Genomic DNA, 18,652 nt, shown 5'->3' on the forward strand with positions numbered 1-18,652 from the left:
TCTCTTCCTCCCTTTTTGTAATTGAGATACAATTCAGACCATAAAATTCACCCTTTTAAAGTATACATTTGATGTGTTTTTTTTGCGTATCACAGAGTTGTGCATCTATCACTACTATCTAATTCTAGAACATTCTCACCACTCCGGAAGAAACCCCACACCCATTTGCAGTCAAGCCCCCATCTCGCCCCCCCTCGGCCCCGGCAGCCACTGATCTATTTTCAGTCTCTGTGGGTTTGCCTGTTCTCCGCATCTCGTATAAACGAAATCATACAACATCTGATCTTTGATGACCAGCGTCTTTCACGTAACATACAGGGTGAGGCAAAAGGGGGCTTACATGTTGTTCATGTGAAAAATAATACAATAATTAATAAATAATAATCCAAGAATAAACTCTGGCCCCGGCCTGTGTAGCTCTCGGCTGAGCGTCATCCTGCAAACCGAAAGGTCACCAGTTCGATTCCTGGTCAGGCAGGGCACGTGCCTGGGTTGCAGGTTCGCTTCCCGGTCAGGATGTGTATGGAAGGCTGCCGGTTGAAGTTTCTCCCGCACATCAGTGCTTCTCTCCCTTCCCTTCTCCCTCCCTTCCCTCTCTCTAAAATCAAACATTTTTTAAAACAAAAGAAACTTTTGCGTACTCACAACTGTAAACCTGCATGTGCCCCAGTGTATAATGTTTTCAAGACTCACCTGTGTTGCCGCCTGCGTCAGGACTTTATTTCTTTTTGCAGCCAAATAATATCCCATTGCATGGCTACGCCAACCTGGGCTCTCTCTGTACTACGCTCTAAGGCCTGCCCAGCAGCCGTTCAGCGGATCCCTGTCGGACAGGTGGGCGGCGGACGGGACCGCTATTTCTCATGAGAAACGGCCCCTCCGTACCCACGCCTCGCCTCACGCAACACTGTGGATACAGGAGAGACCCTGGACCCCTCTCCCATGGGGTCCTCTCCACCCCCAGCACTGCCCCCCGACAACGCCACGCTGCGTTACCTGTAGAACAGGACAAAGCGACAGGCCACAGCACCCAGGAGCAGAATGATGGTCAGGTAAAGCTTGAACTTCTCATACTCGTCTTTATAGGCAAATCTAAGGCAACGGACACGCCCAGGAAAGGTCACGTAACTTCTACCACATTTATAGTAATATGACTATATTGGGGGCAGGACCCCTGCCCTCAGCAGATCCCTGACATCCCACAAGCAAAAGGAAAGACCCGGCCTTGAATGATTAACCAGGGAACGAGGACCGAGGTGTGGCTTCCTGCGCCCCTGCACTCCCGATGTAGGGCTCTGGGAGTGAGGGGCTGGGCAGGGAGCAGAGACAGGGGCCCCTCCCTCAACCAGCTACTGCTGTGGAGACACCAGGGCTCCATCTCCTAGAAACTGACAGGTGAACACGGTCTGCGCAATGGCATGGGGTGGAGCAGAGCCATCTCCCACAAGGAGCTGGCAGTCCCGCCCACCTGACATACAGACTTCCTGAAGGAAGGAAGGAGACCTAGCCCTGGGGGCTGCCCACGGGGGAGGACAGTGCCAGAAAGACCAAGAGCCAGAGTGCCAACTGCTAACGTTTATTCGTTCATGCAAAAATCCTAGCTTGGTCCCATCTCGTTTGAGTTGAAAGAGCAAAATGCCTGGACTCCGTAAAGCCAGGTGCGGGTGTGGGACACTCACTTGGCCTGGTTGCTGAGAAGGGTCACGTTTACGTTGCCAAGGACCAGATTCAAGTAGAGCCTGGAAGGAAAGACTGTGAGGCCACCATGTCCCCAAGAGCCCTGGCGGCTGCCCCAACCAAAAATAGTCACACTTAATAGTCACCACTGAGCGGCCAAGGTAGAACATAAGATGTTAAACTCAGCAATACAACAGGCCTCTCGCCGAGTGCAAATAATGACTAACCAGAGAGCGGGAGGACTGTGACACATGACACTCGTAACTGACCTGTTTCCCTCATTTCAGCCGATTTACAGACCTTATTTCCCAGCCTCTCTTGCAGCTACTGTGAGCACGTGACTAAGTTCCAGCCAACAAGGTAAAAGCACACATACAATATCTAGGTCAATTTAAAGCAGGCTCTTTTTAAAATTAATGCATAGCCTTTAAAAGTGCACAAGTCCTAAGTATGCAACACGATGAGTTTTTACATATTTATACATCCATGCAACGCACACCCAGATCAAAGAATAAAACACTTCCAGCCCCAAGAGGCTCCCACCTGCCGCCCTCCCCACCAATGACACCCACTGTCGTGTTCACGGAGAGTCACGTGAGGAAGCCTCCTTCTCTTTCCTGCCCTCACTTCTGCCCCTCCCCCTCAACCTCAAGCCCCGAGAGGAAGGCGGGAGTCACAGAGACCAGGTGTCCTAGGCCTGGGCGTCTGCCTGCAGCAGGGCACAGAGTGTTGGGGGCGAGGGGTGAGTTGCCAGCTCCTACCCGTTCTTCTTGGGCAGGTAGGCCTCCATGTCGAAGAAGAGGTTCTGCCGCTCCTTGATGTTGGCATCGATCTGCTGAACCAGCTCTGCCTCCTCCCGACTGGCATGGCGCCGGTACCTGTGGTGAGAGGCGAGGGCGCAGGAGAAGCTGGGGCGTCACTGGGACTGGAGTTAAGAACCCGGGAGCTCTGGGCACTGCCGTCCCATCCATCCATCTCGGTATTTCTTGCAAACTCACGTCTCCACCTGTACTCTCTGGGTCTGATGCTGGCTCCCTGCTAGCCCTCTGACCTCATGGGTGCCCTTGAACCTCTCTCCCTTATTTCCCATATCTAAAAAACAGGGATAACATCGAGCCTATCTCCTTGACAATACCATTGGGACAAGTGAGTGAAGGCAATTGAAAGTACCCAGGATCCGCCGTCTGCGGTGGAATCGCCGCCGAGATGCAGATTTTCGTGAAAACCTTTACGGGGAAGACTATCCCTCGCAAGGCTGAACCCTCAGATACAACAGAAAATGTGAAGGCCAAGGTCTCGGACAAGGAAGGAACTCCTCCTCATCAGCAAAGACTGATCTTGGCTGGAGGCAACTGGAAGAGGGATGTACTTGGACTGACCACAACATTCAAAAGGAGCCCACCCGACATCGTGCGTCGAGACTTCGTGGTGGGGCTAAGAAAAGCAGAAAGTCTGACACCGCTCCCAAGAAGAATGAGCACAAGGGGACGAAGGTTACGCTGGCTGTCCTGAAGCACTGCGACACGGATGAGTGGCAAAATCGGCCGCCTCCGTCGGGAGTGCCCTTCGCACGAGTGCGGTGCTGGGGCTTTTACCACCAGCCACTTCCACAGACACCATTGCGGCAAAGGCGGGCTGACCCACTGCCTCAGCAAACCAGAAGGTAAGTCATTGTGTACGGGTGAATTAAAGACATGAAGCAACATTAAAAAAAAACAAGTATTTAGAATAACACGTGACACACAGTACGAGCTCAGTGGAAATCTACTAGCAATATTCTTCTTCTTCCTATTCCTTTTTGTTTCCAAATGACTTTGATTTAATCACGGGAAGCAAACTAAGTGGAAAGCTTACGAGAGAGAAGCATTTTAGGTCAGAAAGCGCCTTTTGCAAACAAAGCTGGGACACAAAGTTCACTGGGGCTCTGCTCACTGCTCTAAAGGGGCAACCTGACGATCATGGGGAGGGGGGCAGACAGGAAGGTGCCTGAAAAGTGTGAGCAGTCAACTAATCAAGGTCGAACTGTTGTTCTTAGGTGATACAGAACTCTCACAACTAGAAAAACAAGTCACAGACACTCTTGGAGCAGGGGTCCTCAGCGTAAGAACCTACCTCAGGGGTCAACCTTCGAACCCAGGGCTTTTCAACGGGGGGGTACTTGGCAATGTCTGGGATCCTTTTGGCATCCAGTGGGTAGAGGGACTGATGCTGTTAAACCTTCTACGTCACACAGGACGGCCCCCAGCAGCCAAGCATTAGCATCAGTGCCAAGGCCAACAAACCTGAGACAGATCATAGTGAAGCCAATCTACAGGAACGCACAATTTAAAGGAAGAAAACAGATCCCCAAAACATCCTTTGAGCCCTAGGTCCAGTGATGCCTGAAGCCACGCCTAGGTTTTTTCCACCAAAATTTCCATTCTCTGCTCAAGACAGTTTTGAGCTGCATCTCTGACCCTGAGAACCAGGGGCGCTCTGCGTGCAGCCCCGCCTACCTCTGGAGCGTGCGCTTCAGGGTCTTCAGCCGCGTCTTCTGCTTGCTGATGGAGCTGCTGCACGAGGTCTGCAGCGCAGTCAGCTCCTCCAGCTTCTGCCTGTAGATCCTGTGCGTCTCCTGGGGGAGGGAGCACGAAAGGTCGTTTTTCACAGTTTGCTCATGTCAGGGGGCATGACTACAGAGGTCACAATCTGACAGCTAAAAACTGGCTTAGAAGACTGGGACTGGAATTGGGGAAAGCAACACGGCACACCCTTGTCTAATAAGGGACAACTATTGTTTTCTTTCCAGCCCAGGTTCCATCCTTCCTAATGGTGACAGCAACCAAATGTGACTTCGAGGGGCCACCTCTTTTCAACCCTAATCCAGATGGTTTGAGTCGAGTCGACAGTCTCCATGCAAGAGTGGTCATGTGATCCGGGCCTGGTACCTTCCAATCCTCTGGCAACTGACTGACTGATTCAGATGCAGACACATGGCTTGAATGAGCCAACGGAAGTCAGTCCTGGGACCCTGCTGGAAATACTGGTTTAGAGATGCTCTCTTTCCCCCGGGTTTGCTAACCTGGTAGCAGGACACTTAGGGCTGCCGAGTGGGGAGAGCCTGCCTAAGAATGACGCCAAACAGGATGGAACAGAATTGAGACATGGTAAGAGGCAGAATTCTGATAGCCTCGTTTCAGCCCTTGGATCTAACCAAGTCTGAATGGAATACTGTCCAATACTCTTGGTTATAGGAGTTCATAAATTCCTTTCCACTGAGGCCAGCTTGAACTGGGTTGCTAATCCTGGCCGTGAAGAGAGCCCTTACTGTGTCAGCTAAGAAAAGGTCACGCCTCCTCCTGTAAAGCCAACCGTCCCCACCCCCCGGCACAGTCACCCCGATGAACTCAATACCCCGTTCCTGGAAATGACCAAGCAGGGCCTCAGGGCCCGGGACACACTAACTACAAGAGACTGAACGTCCTGATGCTCCTGCCACGGCCCGCCTCCCCCAAATTACACCACGTGCTGAGAAATAAGCCCTCCTCTCTGCATCTGAAAATCGAAGACAAACGCCAACAACTGGAGAAACCAATGAAATTAAGTACAATACCCCAATGAATATATTTAAAGCAGTGGTTTTCTTGGCTGGTGGAGAAATGCACTATTTGGCAGAGGGAGAGCAAAAAGGGGATGGTCAATGCTAAGGCCAGAGCTTACGTCCTTGTGCCTGCCAAGCCGGCCCCTATGCACGCGGGCTAAGTCGGGAAAGAAGGGAGAGGTAAAGAAAGTGAAGTGAACAGGCAACAATTCGGGGCGACACTGAAGAACGCCGTGAGCGGGTCTCCCTCAGCTCCCAGGTGGGAGGGCTCAGTCCCTTGCATTCACACGGTGTCATTAGTCTCCACTTCCTGGGCCCCCAGAAAGGAAAATCCTGCCCCTCTTTTATTGAACTTTTATTTTTAAATAGTGTCCAACCTGCAAAAGAATTATAAGGGGAGTACAAAGGCCCTGACTGGTGTGGCTCAGTGGGTTGGATGTCATCCCACAAACCAAAAGGTCGCCAGTTTGATTCCCAGTCAGGGAACACGTCTGGGTTTGCAGGCCAGGCCCCTGGTTGGAGACGTGTGAGAAGCACCTGCTCGATGTTTCTCTCTCACACTGACTGATGTCTCTCTCCCTCACCTTCTCCCTCCCTTCCCCTCTCTCTAAAATATAAACAAATAAAATTTTAAAAAAAACAACAAGAGTACAAAGAACTCCTCTCTACCCTTCACCGAGATTCAACATTGCACCATGTTTCCTTCATTGCCGCTCCGTCCCAGGCAGTGTGGGGTGTGTGTGTGTGTGTGTTCTTTTTCTGCATCAGGCAACAGGAATTTATGGCTCACAGGTCAAATACAGCCACGTGATTTTGTAGGAACAGTAAGCTAGAAATGGGTTTTCCTTGGTTGAAAAAAAATCAAAAGAATACTTCATGACATGTGAAAGTATCTGAAATTGAAATTTCAGCATCCATAAGTAAGGCTTACTGGCGCACAGCCACGCCCACTCATTTGCATATTGCCTGCCTCTCGGGGAACTAGGAGAGCAGAGTGAGTACTTGTGACAGAGACCATATGGCCCGCAAACCCTAGAATCCTCACTACTTGGCTTTGGCATAAATTTGCCTACTCCTTTTCTAAACCGTTTGGGAGTTAGCTTCTTTAGTTAGCTTCTTTAGATAGACAACATGCTTCTTTACTCCTAAATACTGCATTGTGTATTTCCTAAGAACAAGGAAATTCTCTTACAGATCCACAGCACAGTGATCGAATACAGACAATGTGACCTTGACACAACACAGTACCATGACCTCAAATACCATCCAGATTCATACCTGGCTACCTGCCTACCGACGACAGCAAGTCCCCTAGATTCCGGGCCCGACTCGGTCCCCTGCGCTTCACTGCTGTTCACATCTTGGTAGCCTCTCTGGTTCTTTCTAGAGGAACCGCCCCTAACTTTTCTTCGTCTTTCTTGATGTCAGCATTCTTAAGGAGTTCCATCTAGTTTTGGGAAATATCCTCCCAGCTGGGTTTGTCCATTGTTTCTCCATGGTTGAATTTTAGTTATGCATCTAGATCAAGAATGCCACTAAAGGGACACTGTGCCCTCAGTGTCTCCAATTAGGAGGGACGTGGTATCTGTGACATTAACACTAACTGCTCAGAAAGGGTGGTATCCACCCACTTTCACCATTGCACAGTGACGGGCTTTGTCTGTAATTGGTAAGGAATCTTCGGAGAGACAGGCTGCATTCCATCACTTCCGAACTCTGCGGTGCCCATCAGCCCTCCCCGCACAGCCAGCACCTGCCGGTATTCAAGGAGACCCCCCAGACCTGGAGTGGGGAGGCAGGGGGCAGAGCAGCCCTGACTGGACTGCAGCCTTCAAGAAGGCGGGGCCGGCCCCGAGGCTCCTGGAAGATAAAGAGGTGTGTCGCCTCCTGGCCCTCTAGGGGCTGGGTGCCACCAGCGGGAGATAAGACCCAGACTGCAACATCAGCAGCCAGATGCTTACCAGGCCCTCTTCAGTTTTTAATTTCAAAGTAAAACATGAAGACATTACCCTTGTTAAAAATTAAAACACTACAGCTGCAGCTGGAGTCGGCTTCGAACACACCCCCATCCTTCTCCCCGTCCCCAGAAGTAACTACTGTTACTAGTTTCTTCTAGATATTTTCCTCTATATTCTTCCAGACTATATTCTATGTACCTATGTATTTCTGTATTTTATATAGACCTATTTTTTTTTAAATCCTCACCTGAGGACGTGCTGTTTTAGAGAGAAGGGAAGGGAGGGAGAAAAACATTGATGTGAGAGAGAAACCTCTCACACCTCTCATATTCGCCCCTACTGGGGACTGAACCTGCAATCAAGGCATGTGCCCTGACAGGGAATCAAACCCATGACCTTCCAGTTTATAGGACAGTGCTGTAACTACCCGAGCCACACCAGCCAGGGTGACCTATTTGTGTACACACACACATGTGCGCGTGCATAATGAAAAATACACTGTTGCAAAAACTAATTGCCCCTAACATTTATTTTCCTTTGCATCATTTTAGCAATAGACCCCACAAAGTTATAGCTGGGCATATGGCCTACAGACTACATTTCCCAGCCTCCCTTGCAGCTAGGGGTAGCAGTATGACTAAGAGCCAATGGGATGCAAGCAGAAGTGGTGTGTAGAAGTTCTGAACCACATTTTCATAAGGAACTGCTTGGCCTCCACTCTCCCTTTGTCTGGCTGGCATATGGCAACTATGCAATACGAATGGCAAAGCCCACTGTACATTCCCAGCCAGACCAACCTGAATCCCAGGTGACCTCATAGGAGAGAGCTTCCACCCTGCGATGGTTTAAAAACTGATTGCCCATCCTTTAGCACTCCTCGTGCAGGGAGGTGGGGGTCTCTGTTCCCTCCCCTTAAATACAGGCAGTCTTGTGGCTGGTTTGACTCCCCAACCCCCCAAAAAAGGGCAAAAGTGACACTACACAATTTATGAGAATAAAAGCATGGAAGGACACACAGCTTCCCTCTTGTCTGCTGAAACACTCAGTCTTGGAGCAAAAAGTTCAACTGCCCTGAGGCCACCATGCTGTATGGAAACTCTAACCCAGGCAGACACTCTGACCGAGAGTCCCAACTGGAATGACAAACCTTCTTGTCATTCCAGCCCAGGCACCAGAGGGGTAAAGAAACCTCCAGGTGACTCCAGCCCCACCCATCCTGGCCACTCTTGAGTCTTCCCAGCTGGGGACTCTGGCACCACAGAACACAAACTATCCATACGATGCCCTGTCTCCATTCCTGACTCACAGAACCTACGAGCAAAAAGCAATTATTGCTGTTTATGCAGCAGCGGATAACTGGAATACCCCTCACCCTGGACCACACCTCCCTCTGGACTGTTATGAGAGAGAAGATACCTCATTTCAGCCTTTTCATTTGGGGATTTTTCTGTTATAACAGCATAGCTTATACCCTAAAGCTTATCCAGAACTTTTGATTTTTAGAAATATATTAATAGTATCAGAATGATCCCTCAACTTTCTTTTCTTACTCAATAATATGCCTTGAAAATCCACCCATATAAGAATAGATTTACTTCATTCTTTTTTAGTGCTGTGCAGTGTTTCATGCTGTGCACACACTACAGTTTGTTTAGGCCATTCCCCGACGGCTGGATACTTAGGTTGTTTCTAGCCTCTGACCGTAACCAACAACGCACTGTTGATTAATACCCGTGGCAGTGCCTCCCTGGGCACACACGCCAGCACCTCTCTGGGGAAGATTCTCTCTGGGGAGAAGAAATGGAATTGTGGGTCAGAGGGCGCAGGCTTGTTTTTAGTTTTAACAGATCTTGGCAAACTGCCTGCACAGTGGCTGTACCAATGTACAGTCCCACCCACAGCACACGACAGTTGTGCACATCTCACCAATACTCGGTGCCATCAGCATTTACTTTCTTACGGGCACTTTCCTAATGCTCCTCCTCTGCTCCACCCCAAGACAGGAGCCTGGGCAAGGACGGGAAATCCATGGGCTTTCCCATACTTTTATTTCCTGGTACGTGGAGTCATTTTTGATTCCTGACAGTTTCTCTCTCTCTCTCTCTTTCTCTCTCTGATACCAGAGACCACACATCTGTCCACTCCTGTCCTCACCTCCAGGTGCAGGGTCTACCAGCCACGAGGAGGACAGCGTGGGGTGGGGGAGCTGGACGCCAGGCCCCCGGCGCGGCACATTGTCCGTGCCGGGCCATCTCTGCAGACCTGCTGGGGTCCCCCCAGCGGCAGGGAATGGTCATCCCTTTATTTCTTGGATCCTTACTGTTTTCGTGACAGCTGCCTTTCACTGCTCTTTTTAAAAATTCTGATAAAATCTGGCATTTTAATCATTTAAAAAATTTAAAATTGTGATATAATACACATATGATTTACCATTTTAACTATTAAAATTTTTTTTTGATCCTCATGCAAGGATATTTTTTTCGTTGCTTTTAGAGAAAGAGGAAGCGGGGGGAGGGGAACATTGACGTGACAGATGGGTGGTGTACCCACCATGACCATCCACCTCCAGAACTTTCTTCGTCATCCCAACCGAGGCTCCGAACCCACCAACCAAAACTCCGTTCCCTCTCCTCCCCAGGCCCAGGCAGCCACCCTTCCAGCACTCTCTATCTCCACGCACGTGACTCCTCCAGGTACCCCGTACCTAAGCAGAATCATCTAGTATTTGTCTTTTTGTGTCTGGCGTACTTAGAGCATCGTGTCTCCACGGTCTGTCCGTGTCGTAGCATACATCAGAATTCCCTTCCTTTTCAAGGCTGCGCGATGTCACTGTACGTGTGCACTGTGTTTTCTTTGTCCATTTATCTGTCGATGGACACCTGGGTTGCTTCAGTCTCTGGGCTTATTGTGAAAAATATCGCTATGAACACCGGTGTCTAAATATCTGTTCAAGTTCCTGCTTTCAGTTCCTTTGAGTGCGTACCCAGAAGTGGGACTGCTGAGATCACACGGTGACCCTGTGTTTAATTTTCTCTGAGGAACTGCCGGGCCCTTCCCCACGGACGCTGCACCACCACCAACTGCTGTTTCGGTGGACTGTCCCCGGGCAGTTCTGGGAGGTGCGGGGGGCGCGACACCGGCCTTCCCTTGGAGTTCCTTACTCACCCGCGCCCATGAGGGTGTCGCCAACAGACCTGTGTGTCGGGATGCTTTTTCCAGGGGCAGAATGAACCGCGCTGAGGCAATCCGATCCTGCCTTTCATCCAGTCAACCTTGGCCCTGTGGCCTCAAATGGAACTAGTCACCACATGGGGGCCTTCTGTTGTCTTTGCCGACTAGGCAGCCAGTCCCCTTCTGGGTGATGTCTCCACCAGTTTCTTTGGAGACCCCTCCCTCCCCCACGCTCAGTCCAGGAGATCTGCCTAGCAGCCGGTGGACCCTGCTCTGGGCTCCCGGGCATGTGCTGCAGGCCAGGTGGCCAGACCCCCAGCCTCCTGATCCCGCTGGTTGATTCAGGGAGAGGCATTCAGAACCAACCACACTCAGCTGTGGGCTCTCATCACAACTGCTGAGAAAGAGACTCTTTTTCTACTAGTTTCAAAGGCAGCGAGATGTAAGCCCAGAGTTAATGCGTCTCCTGCCTGAGAATGAACCCCACAGAGAGGAAAACAGAACGGAAAGGTAGGTAGATGAAGGCCTCAGCCCTGTTGATTTCACTTGAGCCCCTGGATCGGCCTGTACCTGAAGGCAGTGCACCTGTGAGCTCCCAATTACATATGCAAACATCTGTTTTGTTCTGTTTGGCTCTGCCAGTTGGGTTGAGTGTCTTCATTTGAGAGGCAAGTGTCAGAATCTAGATTCAGATGCCAAAGAACAGAGCTTTCCTTCTGGGCAAAATTAGTCACACCAGGTAAAGGGAGACGCCACCAACCTCGGACCCATTATTACCAAGCTCTTGCCGAGGTCAACTGTCACCTGAAAGGTGCCAACAGCAAGGACTTGGAGCCTGGCTGACAGAATCCATCAAGCCAGTAACTAAACTGTCACCCCAAAGTGCAGACCACTGCACGAACACAATGGGTTTTCTTTTGGTTTTTGGTGTGTGTTTGTTTGTTTGTTTTTTACCAACCTACGAACCTAAACCATTTTTAACAACTTCATCGAGAGGTATAATTGACACACATAAAACTGACTCGTTTTAAGCGCACAATTCAAAGATTTTTATACATTCACCAAGCTGTACGACCATCCCCACCCCCAGTTTTTGAACATTCCCCCACCCAGTAAGGTCCCCGGTATCTATCACGCTCACACCCGGTCCCCGTCCGTCAGCTCCTGGCAGCCTCTCACCTTCCTTCTCTTCTCATAGATTTGTCTTTTCTGGGTATTTCATATAAATAGAATCTCCCAGTATGTGGTTTTTGTGTCTGGCTTCTATTACTTAGCATAACATTTTGAGATTTATTTACATTGCAGCATGTATTAGTACTTTTTATTGCTACTCAATAATAAAACTCTGGTACAGATATACCACATTTTGTTTACCCATTCACCAGTTGTTGGACACTTGGGTTATTTCCACTTTTTGGCTCTTATAAATAATGCTACCGTGGCTATTACGCACCGGTCTTTGTGTAGGCATACATTTTCATTTCCCTTTAATAGGAATGGAATTGCTGGGTCATGTGGTAAATGTATGTTTAATTTTTAAGGGACACACTCGACCGCCAAACCACTATTGTTATTTCTCGACTTGGTAGCCACGGGTTGGATCATGGGAGACGCTCTCCCAAAATCAGGAGTCAGTTCTCTGCACACGGCGCAGGGAGAACCAGCTCACTCAACGTGACTGACTCTCACACCCAGTCGCTACTTCTAAAAATAACCCGGAGTGCTGGGGGCACCAGAGCAGACAGACAGCTGTGAGAGAAAGGACCCATTCTGCAGCCCCAAGCAAGCCCCAACCCCCCACAACTGTCTAGTTCAAGACCAATCCAAGAAAAGAAACATGCTTGGTCGAGCACGTACAGACAAAGCTGAGGGGAGAAAACGGGGTAAGTATAAGGCAAACACTGTCGGTAAAGAATCCAATGCCATGACACTTATTTCTCTAGGCGAGAAGATTCGACCACAGTGCACCCTCCATCCTCCAGTAACTGATGTCTGCGTGGCCATAATCACACAGATAACCCACACTGAGCCTACACAGCTGGTTTTCTGTGCAAGCCCCTGGTGCTGCTGGATCACGTTGTGGTTTCCTGCTCATTTTATGAAGTAGTTCAGGTGTATAAAAAAAAAAGGACAGAAAAGTCACAGCACAGAAAATAAACACGACATTAACACTCAAATTCTCACGCTGCATTTAAGAAAGAATAGTGCACATAAGGTTGAGAGCGCTGTGTGTTCTTCCTGGGTGGAACCGCCACCTCCTTCTCCCAAAGAGGCCAACCCCTGTGCTGGTGATTTCCAGCCCCCAACCCCAGATCAATTTAGTCTTTCTCTGCGCTGACCCCTTCAGACTCTATTCCTGGGACCCCCCACTCTGCCCCCCACTTAGGTGTGGCCAGTGGAAGGCCAGCACAGAAGATTGAAGGGCAGGCCGAGAGAGAGCTGGGGGTATCGATTCCTCCTGCCTCCTCCCTGCTTGGCCGTGGTCTTCAAGTATTGCTCCCCTTCCCCAGGTACAGCTTTGGCCAAGCTCTGCTGACTGACCCCTCCCTCTGCCCCTTTAGCATCTGTGCTGCCAAAGCAGCACCCTCTGCTCCTTTAGAATTAGGATCCCAGCTGCAGGGGCCTGAAACTGCCACACCTCTCCATACACAGCCCCTTCCTTAAACTCTTCGGTGAGATCCTTCAGACAGAGACGCTTCTTGCCAGGGCTCTGCCTGATCTTCACGGCAGTGAATCTGGACCAAAGATATGCATCAGTCAGTGATACATAGTTTCACTTTACTATACATGTTACACTGTCTATCCCTCTCTGCAACTCTTCATCTGCAACACTTCATTCCGGTGTTGCTTTTCTCTTTCTTTTTTAAGATTTTATTTATTTATTTTTAGAGAGAGGGGAAGAGAAGGAGAAAGAGAGAGAAAGAACATCAATGTGTGGTTGCCTCTCGCACACCCCCCATCAGGGACCCAGCTTGCAGCCCAGGCATATGCCGGGACTGGGAATCGAACCGGGCAACCCTTTGGTTCACAGGCCTGTACTCAATCCACTGAGCTACACCAGCCAGGGCTCAGTGTTGCTTTTCTGTTTAAAAGATTCATCCACCTTGATACATGTTGCTCTAGTTTATTCATTTGGCTCTCCACACCCCACTCCATGGATGTTCGGTGGAATTATTCAGTCTGATGGACACTTGGGTTTCTGTTTCTTAGCTGTTATAAACAAGGGTTATGAAAATTATTGGACAAATCTCCTGTTTGAAATTTTAACAATGAGTACAGATATTACTTATGAAAATGTATAATGGATAAAAAAAAAAGACAGAGAAGCACTAACATTAGCTCGGTGAGCTGAGATGCCCATAGCGTCTTTCCTGCACATCTGATTACCCTTCTTTTATACTGCGTATTGAAGACACAAACAAGCAAGTTGCTGTTGGAGGATTCGGAGTTCTGCCACCTGTCCTGTCCTCTGAGGCCCTGAGCTTTGCTCCAGTGGGAAGGTGAGGTTAATGATTCCAGGTTGCAGAACACCGTGAAACATCTGGAGATGCCCTCGTAACACAAGGCATCTTGGCTGAGTCGTAAGATCCAGAACTGGAAGTCAGAACTCCTGAGTCAACATTTATTGTGAGAACTGCCACCGATGGAATCTCCTGGCATTTTTGGACAGGGCTCTGGCCCAGGAGCATCGGGGTTGGTGGGCAACCCAGTAAATTGCAACAGAGCCATGGTCACCACCAAAATGTGGTACCTTACAGCTGTGCCCTTCTCTGGTGGGAAGTTTTCAAAAGATTACATTTATGTAGTTCTCTTTCCAAGGGATCAACATCAGACAAAGATTTCTGGATGCTGAGTATGCTTAACTAAGATTCATCACCATGGAAATACTCCCAAGGATGGCAAGTTGACCTCATCTAAACCGCATCGATTCCGTATTGGGAGAGGAAAGATTCTGAGTCACGTGTAAGGATCAACTAGTAATGTCTGTTTTGGGAGCAGTAGTGGAAGTATGAGCACAAGTGTCAGACACTTGGAAGGCAGGACAACATAACAGCTAAGTGATGATGCTGCGCAGCCAGACTGACGTCACCTCCAGGGTCTGCCCCTTGCTAAGTGAGTTACGCAGTCTCTTTGCACTCCAGTTTCCACAGTTTTTAAAGGGCTAGGAGATAAGGTCTATGTTACAGGCCACGTCCTGGTTTTTAAAAATCAGCTTTATTGGGTGTAGCTCAGTGGATTGAGCGCGGGCCTGTGAACCAGACAATCACGGTTCGATTCCCAGACAGGGCACATACTGGGGTTGCAGGCAGGTTCCCTGCAGGCCAGTTCCCAGCAGGGGATGCATGAAAGGCAACCGTACATTGATGTTTCTCTCCCTCTGTCCTTCCCTTCCCCTCTAAAGATAAATAAATAAAATCTTTTTAAAAAAATTCTAAAAAAAGAAATAAAATAAAAATCAGCTTTATTGGGGTATAATTTACATATGAATTTTCCAGTGTTCAGGTGTATGATTCAATGAATTTTGGCAGATATATACAATTGTGTAACCAGAACTACCATCCGCACATAAAACAAAGGTTCTTTAGTGTTTCGGTAAACTTTTCACGCGTCCTCAGACCAAATAACCAAAAAGCATTTATGTCCTAACAACTTAGTAGCCTTTTGGAAAAAATAATACACTGAAATTACCAAAATTATTTACTAGGGAGTCATTCATGCCTGTCAGCTCTGCACAAATCCTCCGACTGGGGGATCAGATTAGACATTGCTGGCCTCATTTCTCATTCCACAGGGTTTTAATGAAATAATACTCTCTTCCTGCTACAGCCTGCCCTCCTGATGTCTATTATACACAGTAGCGAGAGGGACGCCCATTTCATTGGTAGTAAAAGTTGTAGTCTTTACAGTGGTCCACCTACTATGAGATCAGGTTTAGGGAAAGGGCACTTCAGCTACCTCCTTCCTTGGTGGGAGGGGCAAGGCCGGCTTTCCAGGGGAGTAAGACAAGGCAGAAAAGGCTCATTAAACTACTTGCCGCTGGGTCTGTAAGTGACCTTCTGTGGTCCTACCACAGGCCACAGGGCCATGCTCAATTCATTGGCAAGGCTGAAACCCCAACGAGGCAAAAAAAGCAAAGTCCCCATAGCGACCTGACCTTGTCCCGGAACCCACTGAGGGAGGCCCTGGCACATGCAAATCACAGTCAGAAGAAATCGGATCCTTTCCTCTGGAAATTCCCAGAGATTATGACTTTGGGGGGTGGGGAGGAGGAATTCCAAAGATCTTTCGGATCCTACAGGGCCTGAAAATTAGCCTCCTCTTTCCTCCCTTTATTTGTAAAAGGGAAGGAGAGGTAAAACCCAGCAACATTATACATTGCTTCCAGAAAGATGAGATCGAAGAGATATAAGCATAAAAAACCCATGAATCCCAGATTCTGAAGCAGATGCTGGAAAATTAAGATAGATGAGGATTTTCTGGTGGAAATAAAAGAAGAAACCCTTCCTATTGTTAAGCTTTCTAGTGCCCACCTGCCCACCTATGCTGACCTGCTTGTTCCCCAGCAACTGTCTCATAACTGAAAGTCTGTCCAATAAATACACACGGACAGTGTACACCCTACTTGTATGCATGTTTCCAGAGACTTTCGTCTCAGCAGTTCAGCGCTGTCCCATTTAATATGATAGAGAGGGGGCTCCCAACACAAGGACAGACATATGAACCGAACATTTAGGGCACTAAGATCCAGCCCCAACTTGATCAGTAAATTGCTGTGTGACCCCAGTTAAATTAGCATGCCCAAGCTTCAGTGAAGACATAGTGGTTTTGACCTTAACCCCCAGGGGCCTCTGTGGCCTTCCATTCATCACTGGCCTTTGACCCAGCAGCTGCCACCAAAGCCCAAGGCCAGCAGGGTCTCTCTGCCCCGAGGCAGGGCCCAGTCCATTCCTGCTGCCCTGCTGCCAAAGAACTAAGCCGGCGACATCACAGCTTCCGCCTGGCACACCCTTGCTAAGTATAAGCACCAGGGTTTGAAATCTAGAATTAATGCCCGATTCCCCTCTGTCCCTCACACACCTGAGGCCCAGAGACACTCAGTGAGAACACAATGACAAATCAAACGGTCTCCTTTGCGACCTCTGCCTGCGAAGACTTGCAGTCTAATTGCTGTTAATTGCATTAATTGCACAGTTCTGAAGTGTTAAGACCCCTCCTCCTTCTCCTAGTCTAAGGCAGGACAAGGGGAAGGAAGGATGAACAACAAAAGCTCCACACGGCAACCTCCTTCTCCCACTCCTGACCCTCAAACCCCCTCTGTGGCTCCATGGCTGGATGAGATATAAGAGCCCAGCAGGACAAAGCATTAAGAAGTAGCTGTGCTTTCTTGATGGCAGTGGAGCCACAAGAGTCCCTGGGGAACTGGGTGGGACCCAAGCCTTAGATCGAAGGAGAGGGCACCAGCTCACACATGCTGGACAGACCCAGAAAGGGATACCCTTCCGGTTCTGGGTACCGTATCCTCTGCTCATGCCTAAAACTGGCCCATCTCTCCAGCACCCCTCTCTCTACTCCTCCGGACCTGCTGCCTCCTGTCTAGAAAGACCCATTACAGACACCCTTGGCAATCTCCTCTCCCCTCCCCGGACACGGCAAAAGGCCAACCAACTGCACACAAGGGCTACACGTTCAGGAAAAAGGTCACTGCTCCAGCCGAGGACTAGGAGCTGGGTGACGGTGTGCGAAACGATTTCAGACCGGCAGAGCCCGACGCTGAGGAGACACACACAGTTCCCGAGCTGCAGAGGGGGCAGCCCCATCTCCAAACAGGGCCCGGGAGTCCCCTCGGCCAACACCACGGTTTCCTGGGGCGTCCGTCTCCAGTAGGCAGAGCAGGTGGCAGAGGCCTCTGAGAACTCCCACCGGGAACAAACCCTCCTGCTCGGACCCCACAACAACAAAGCCATTCTCTCGGGGGGGGGGGGGGGGGGGCTCTCGGACCTCCGCCCCCGCAGCCCCCTCGCAGGGCTCTGAGCCGTGGAGTGAGGGAGGCGCCCCAGTTGTCATACCGACGGATGCCATCCACCGCGCCGAACTCAGCCTGCAGCCGCGCCAGAGCCCCGATGGTGGGGCACAGGGGTCGCTGCTCCCTCCGCACAGCCGATGGGTTCAAGAGGAACGTCTCCCAAGCGCACGCTGCAGAACCGGGCTGCAGCGGAGCGCGGCCGGGGGTGAGGTTCCGGAAGACCCCTGCGGAGCGCGGTGCCGGGCTGCCCCCTCGAGCCTCCCTCACAGGGACGCGCCTGGAACTTCCCCTCAGAGGCGACAGACCAACTTTCTGCAGCGAAGGAGGTGCGCGGACCAAGGAGCCGGTGCGAGGGCGGGGGAGTGGGGCTCCGACCGGGCGCCCCAAGTGGATGAAGAACTGAAGTGCCGGGAGGTGGGAGGGGGCTGGCCCACGCGGACCACCGGCCTCCGCGGCCTGGCCAGAGACACCCACAGCCCAGGAGTCCCTTGGGGGTGCCCACCGCCCGGGCTGGGGGAGTCGGAAGGGGGAAGGCACTGCGCCTCAGATCGCAGAGTGGAAGAACCAGGTGGCCCGGCTTTACCTGCAGTTCCTGAAATTCTCCCTCCAGCTCGTGCCACTCGCGCTCGCAGCCCTCCAGCTGGCTCGACATGGTGCAGTGGCCCCAGGCGGCGGCGGCGGCGGCGGCTCCCGCAGCGTGGCGCGGCGGGCCACGAGCGCCCCACCGCCGTCCACTCGCCGGCCGCTTTCGGAGACACCAGCTGTTCTTGCGCTGCCGGAGCCACGCGCGCACCTGACGTCACAGCCCCGCCCCGGCGCCCGCCCCACCCCCTCATCGGGAGGCAGGCCGCGCGCATGCGCACGTGCCTGCGCCTCCGTGGCCCCGCCCCCGTGTGTCGCGCGCCCGCCCAGGGACGTCTGCAGCTTGCAGTCTGTCTCTGGCCCCTAGGGAATGTGTCTGTGCCTCCAGAATCTGTCTTCTCGTTGGGGCTAGGGAACTCGTTCGCAGACTGTATTTGCAGAGCTTACTTTATATAAATTAATTCGATTGTGTTTATTTGGGGTGTCTGGGGTCTAGAGGGAGAAGGGTGTTTTAGGGGACCCTAAAGCGCACCATACTTTGGCATCACCTGGCCTGAGCCAAAGCCCGCAGCCTGGAAAGCTACAACTGACATTGAGTGTCCAACAAGGTCACCGAGTAGGGCGGGGAAGTACAGCGAGGGCCCTGACATCTCACATTGT

The 18,652-nt window shown here is 50.7% G+C and overlaps 1 protein-coding gene across 2 annotated transcripts in view; it reads right to left on the reverse strand.

Annotated features, from left to right (window-relative positions):
• Positions 1-18,197, reverse strand: part of TMEM120B (transmembrane protein 120B) — a 34,698-nt gene extending 16,501 nt beyond the window's left edge. Inside the window, exons 1-5 of one of the 2 annotated variants that reach the window (XM_037144328.2) lie at positions 17,994-18,189; positions 4,173-4,291; positions 2,439-2,555; positions 1,680-1,739; positions 997-1,092 (exon numbers count right to left, since the gene is read on the reverse strand). In XM_037144328.2, coding sequence (XP_037000223.2) covers positions 997-1,092; positions 1,680-1,739; positions 2,439-2,555; positions 4,173-4,291; positions 17,994-18,062 — 461 coding nt within the window. In that variant the 5' untranslated portion in view covers positions 18,063-18,189. Of the gene's footprint in view, positions 1-996; positions 1,093-1,679; positions 1,740-2,438; positions 2,556-4,172; positions 4,292-17,993 lie in introns of both variants that reach the window. The other variant, XM_037144338.2, reaches the window with a different exon arrangement.
• Between the last annotated feature and the right edge of the window lie 455 nt (positions 18,198-18,652).

The sequence above is a fragment of the Artibeus jamaicensis genome, unplaced genomic scaffold, assembly GCF_021234435.1.
Source record: "Artibeus jamaicensis isolate MK-2021 breed Jamaican fruit bat unplaced genomic scaffold, CSHL_Jam_final contig_525, whole genome shotgun sequence".
In the NCBI taxonomy this organism is placed as follows: domain Eukaryota; kingdom Metazoa; phylum Chordata; class Mammalia; order Chiroptera; family Phyllostomidae; genus Artibeus; species Artibeus jamaicensis.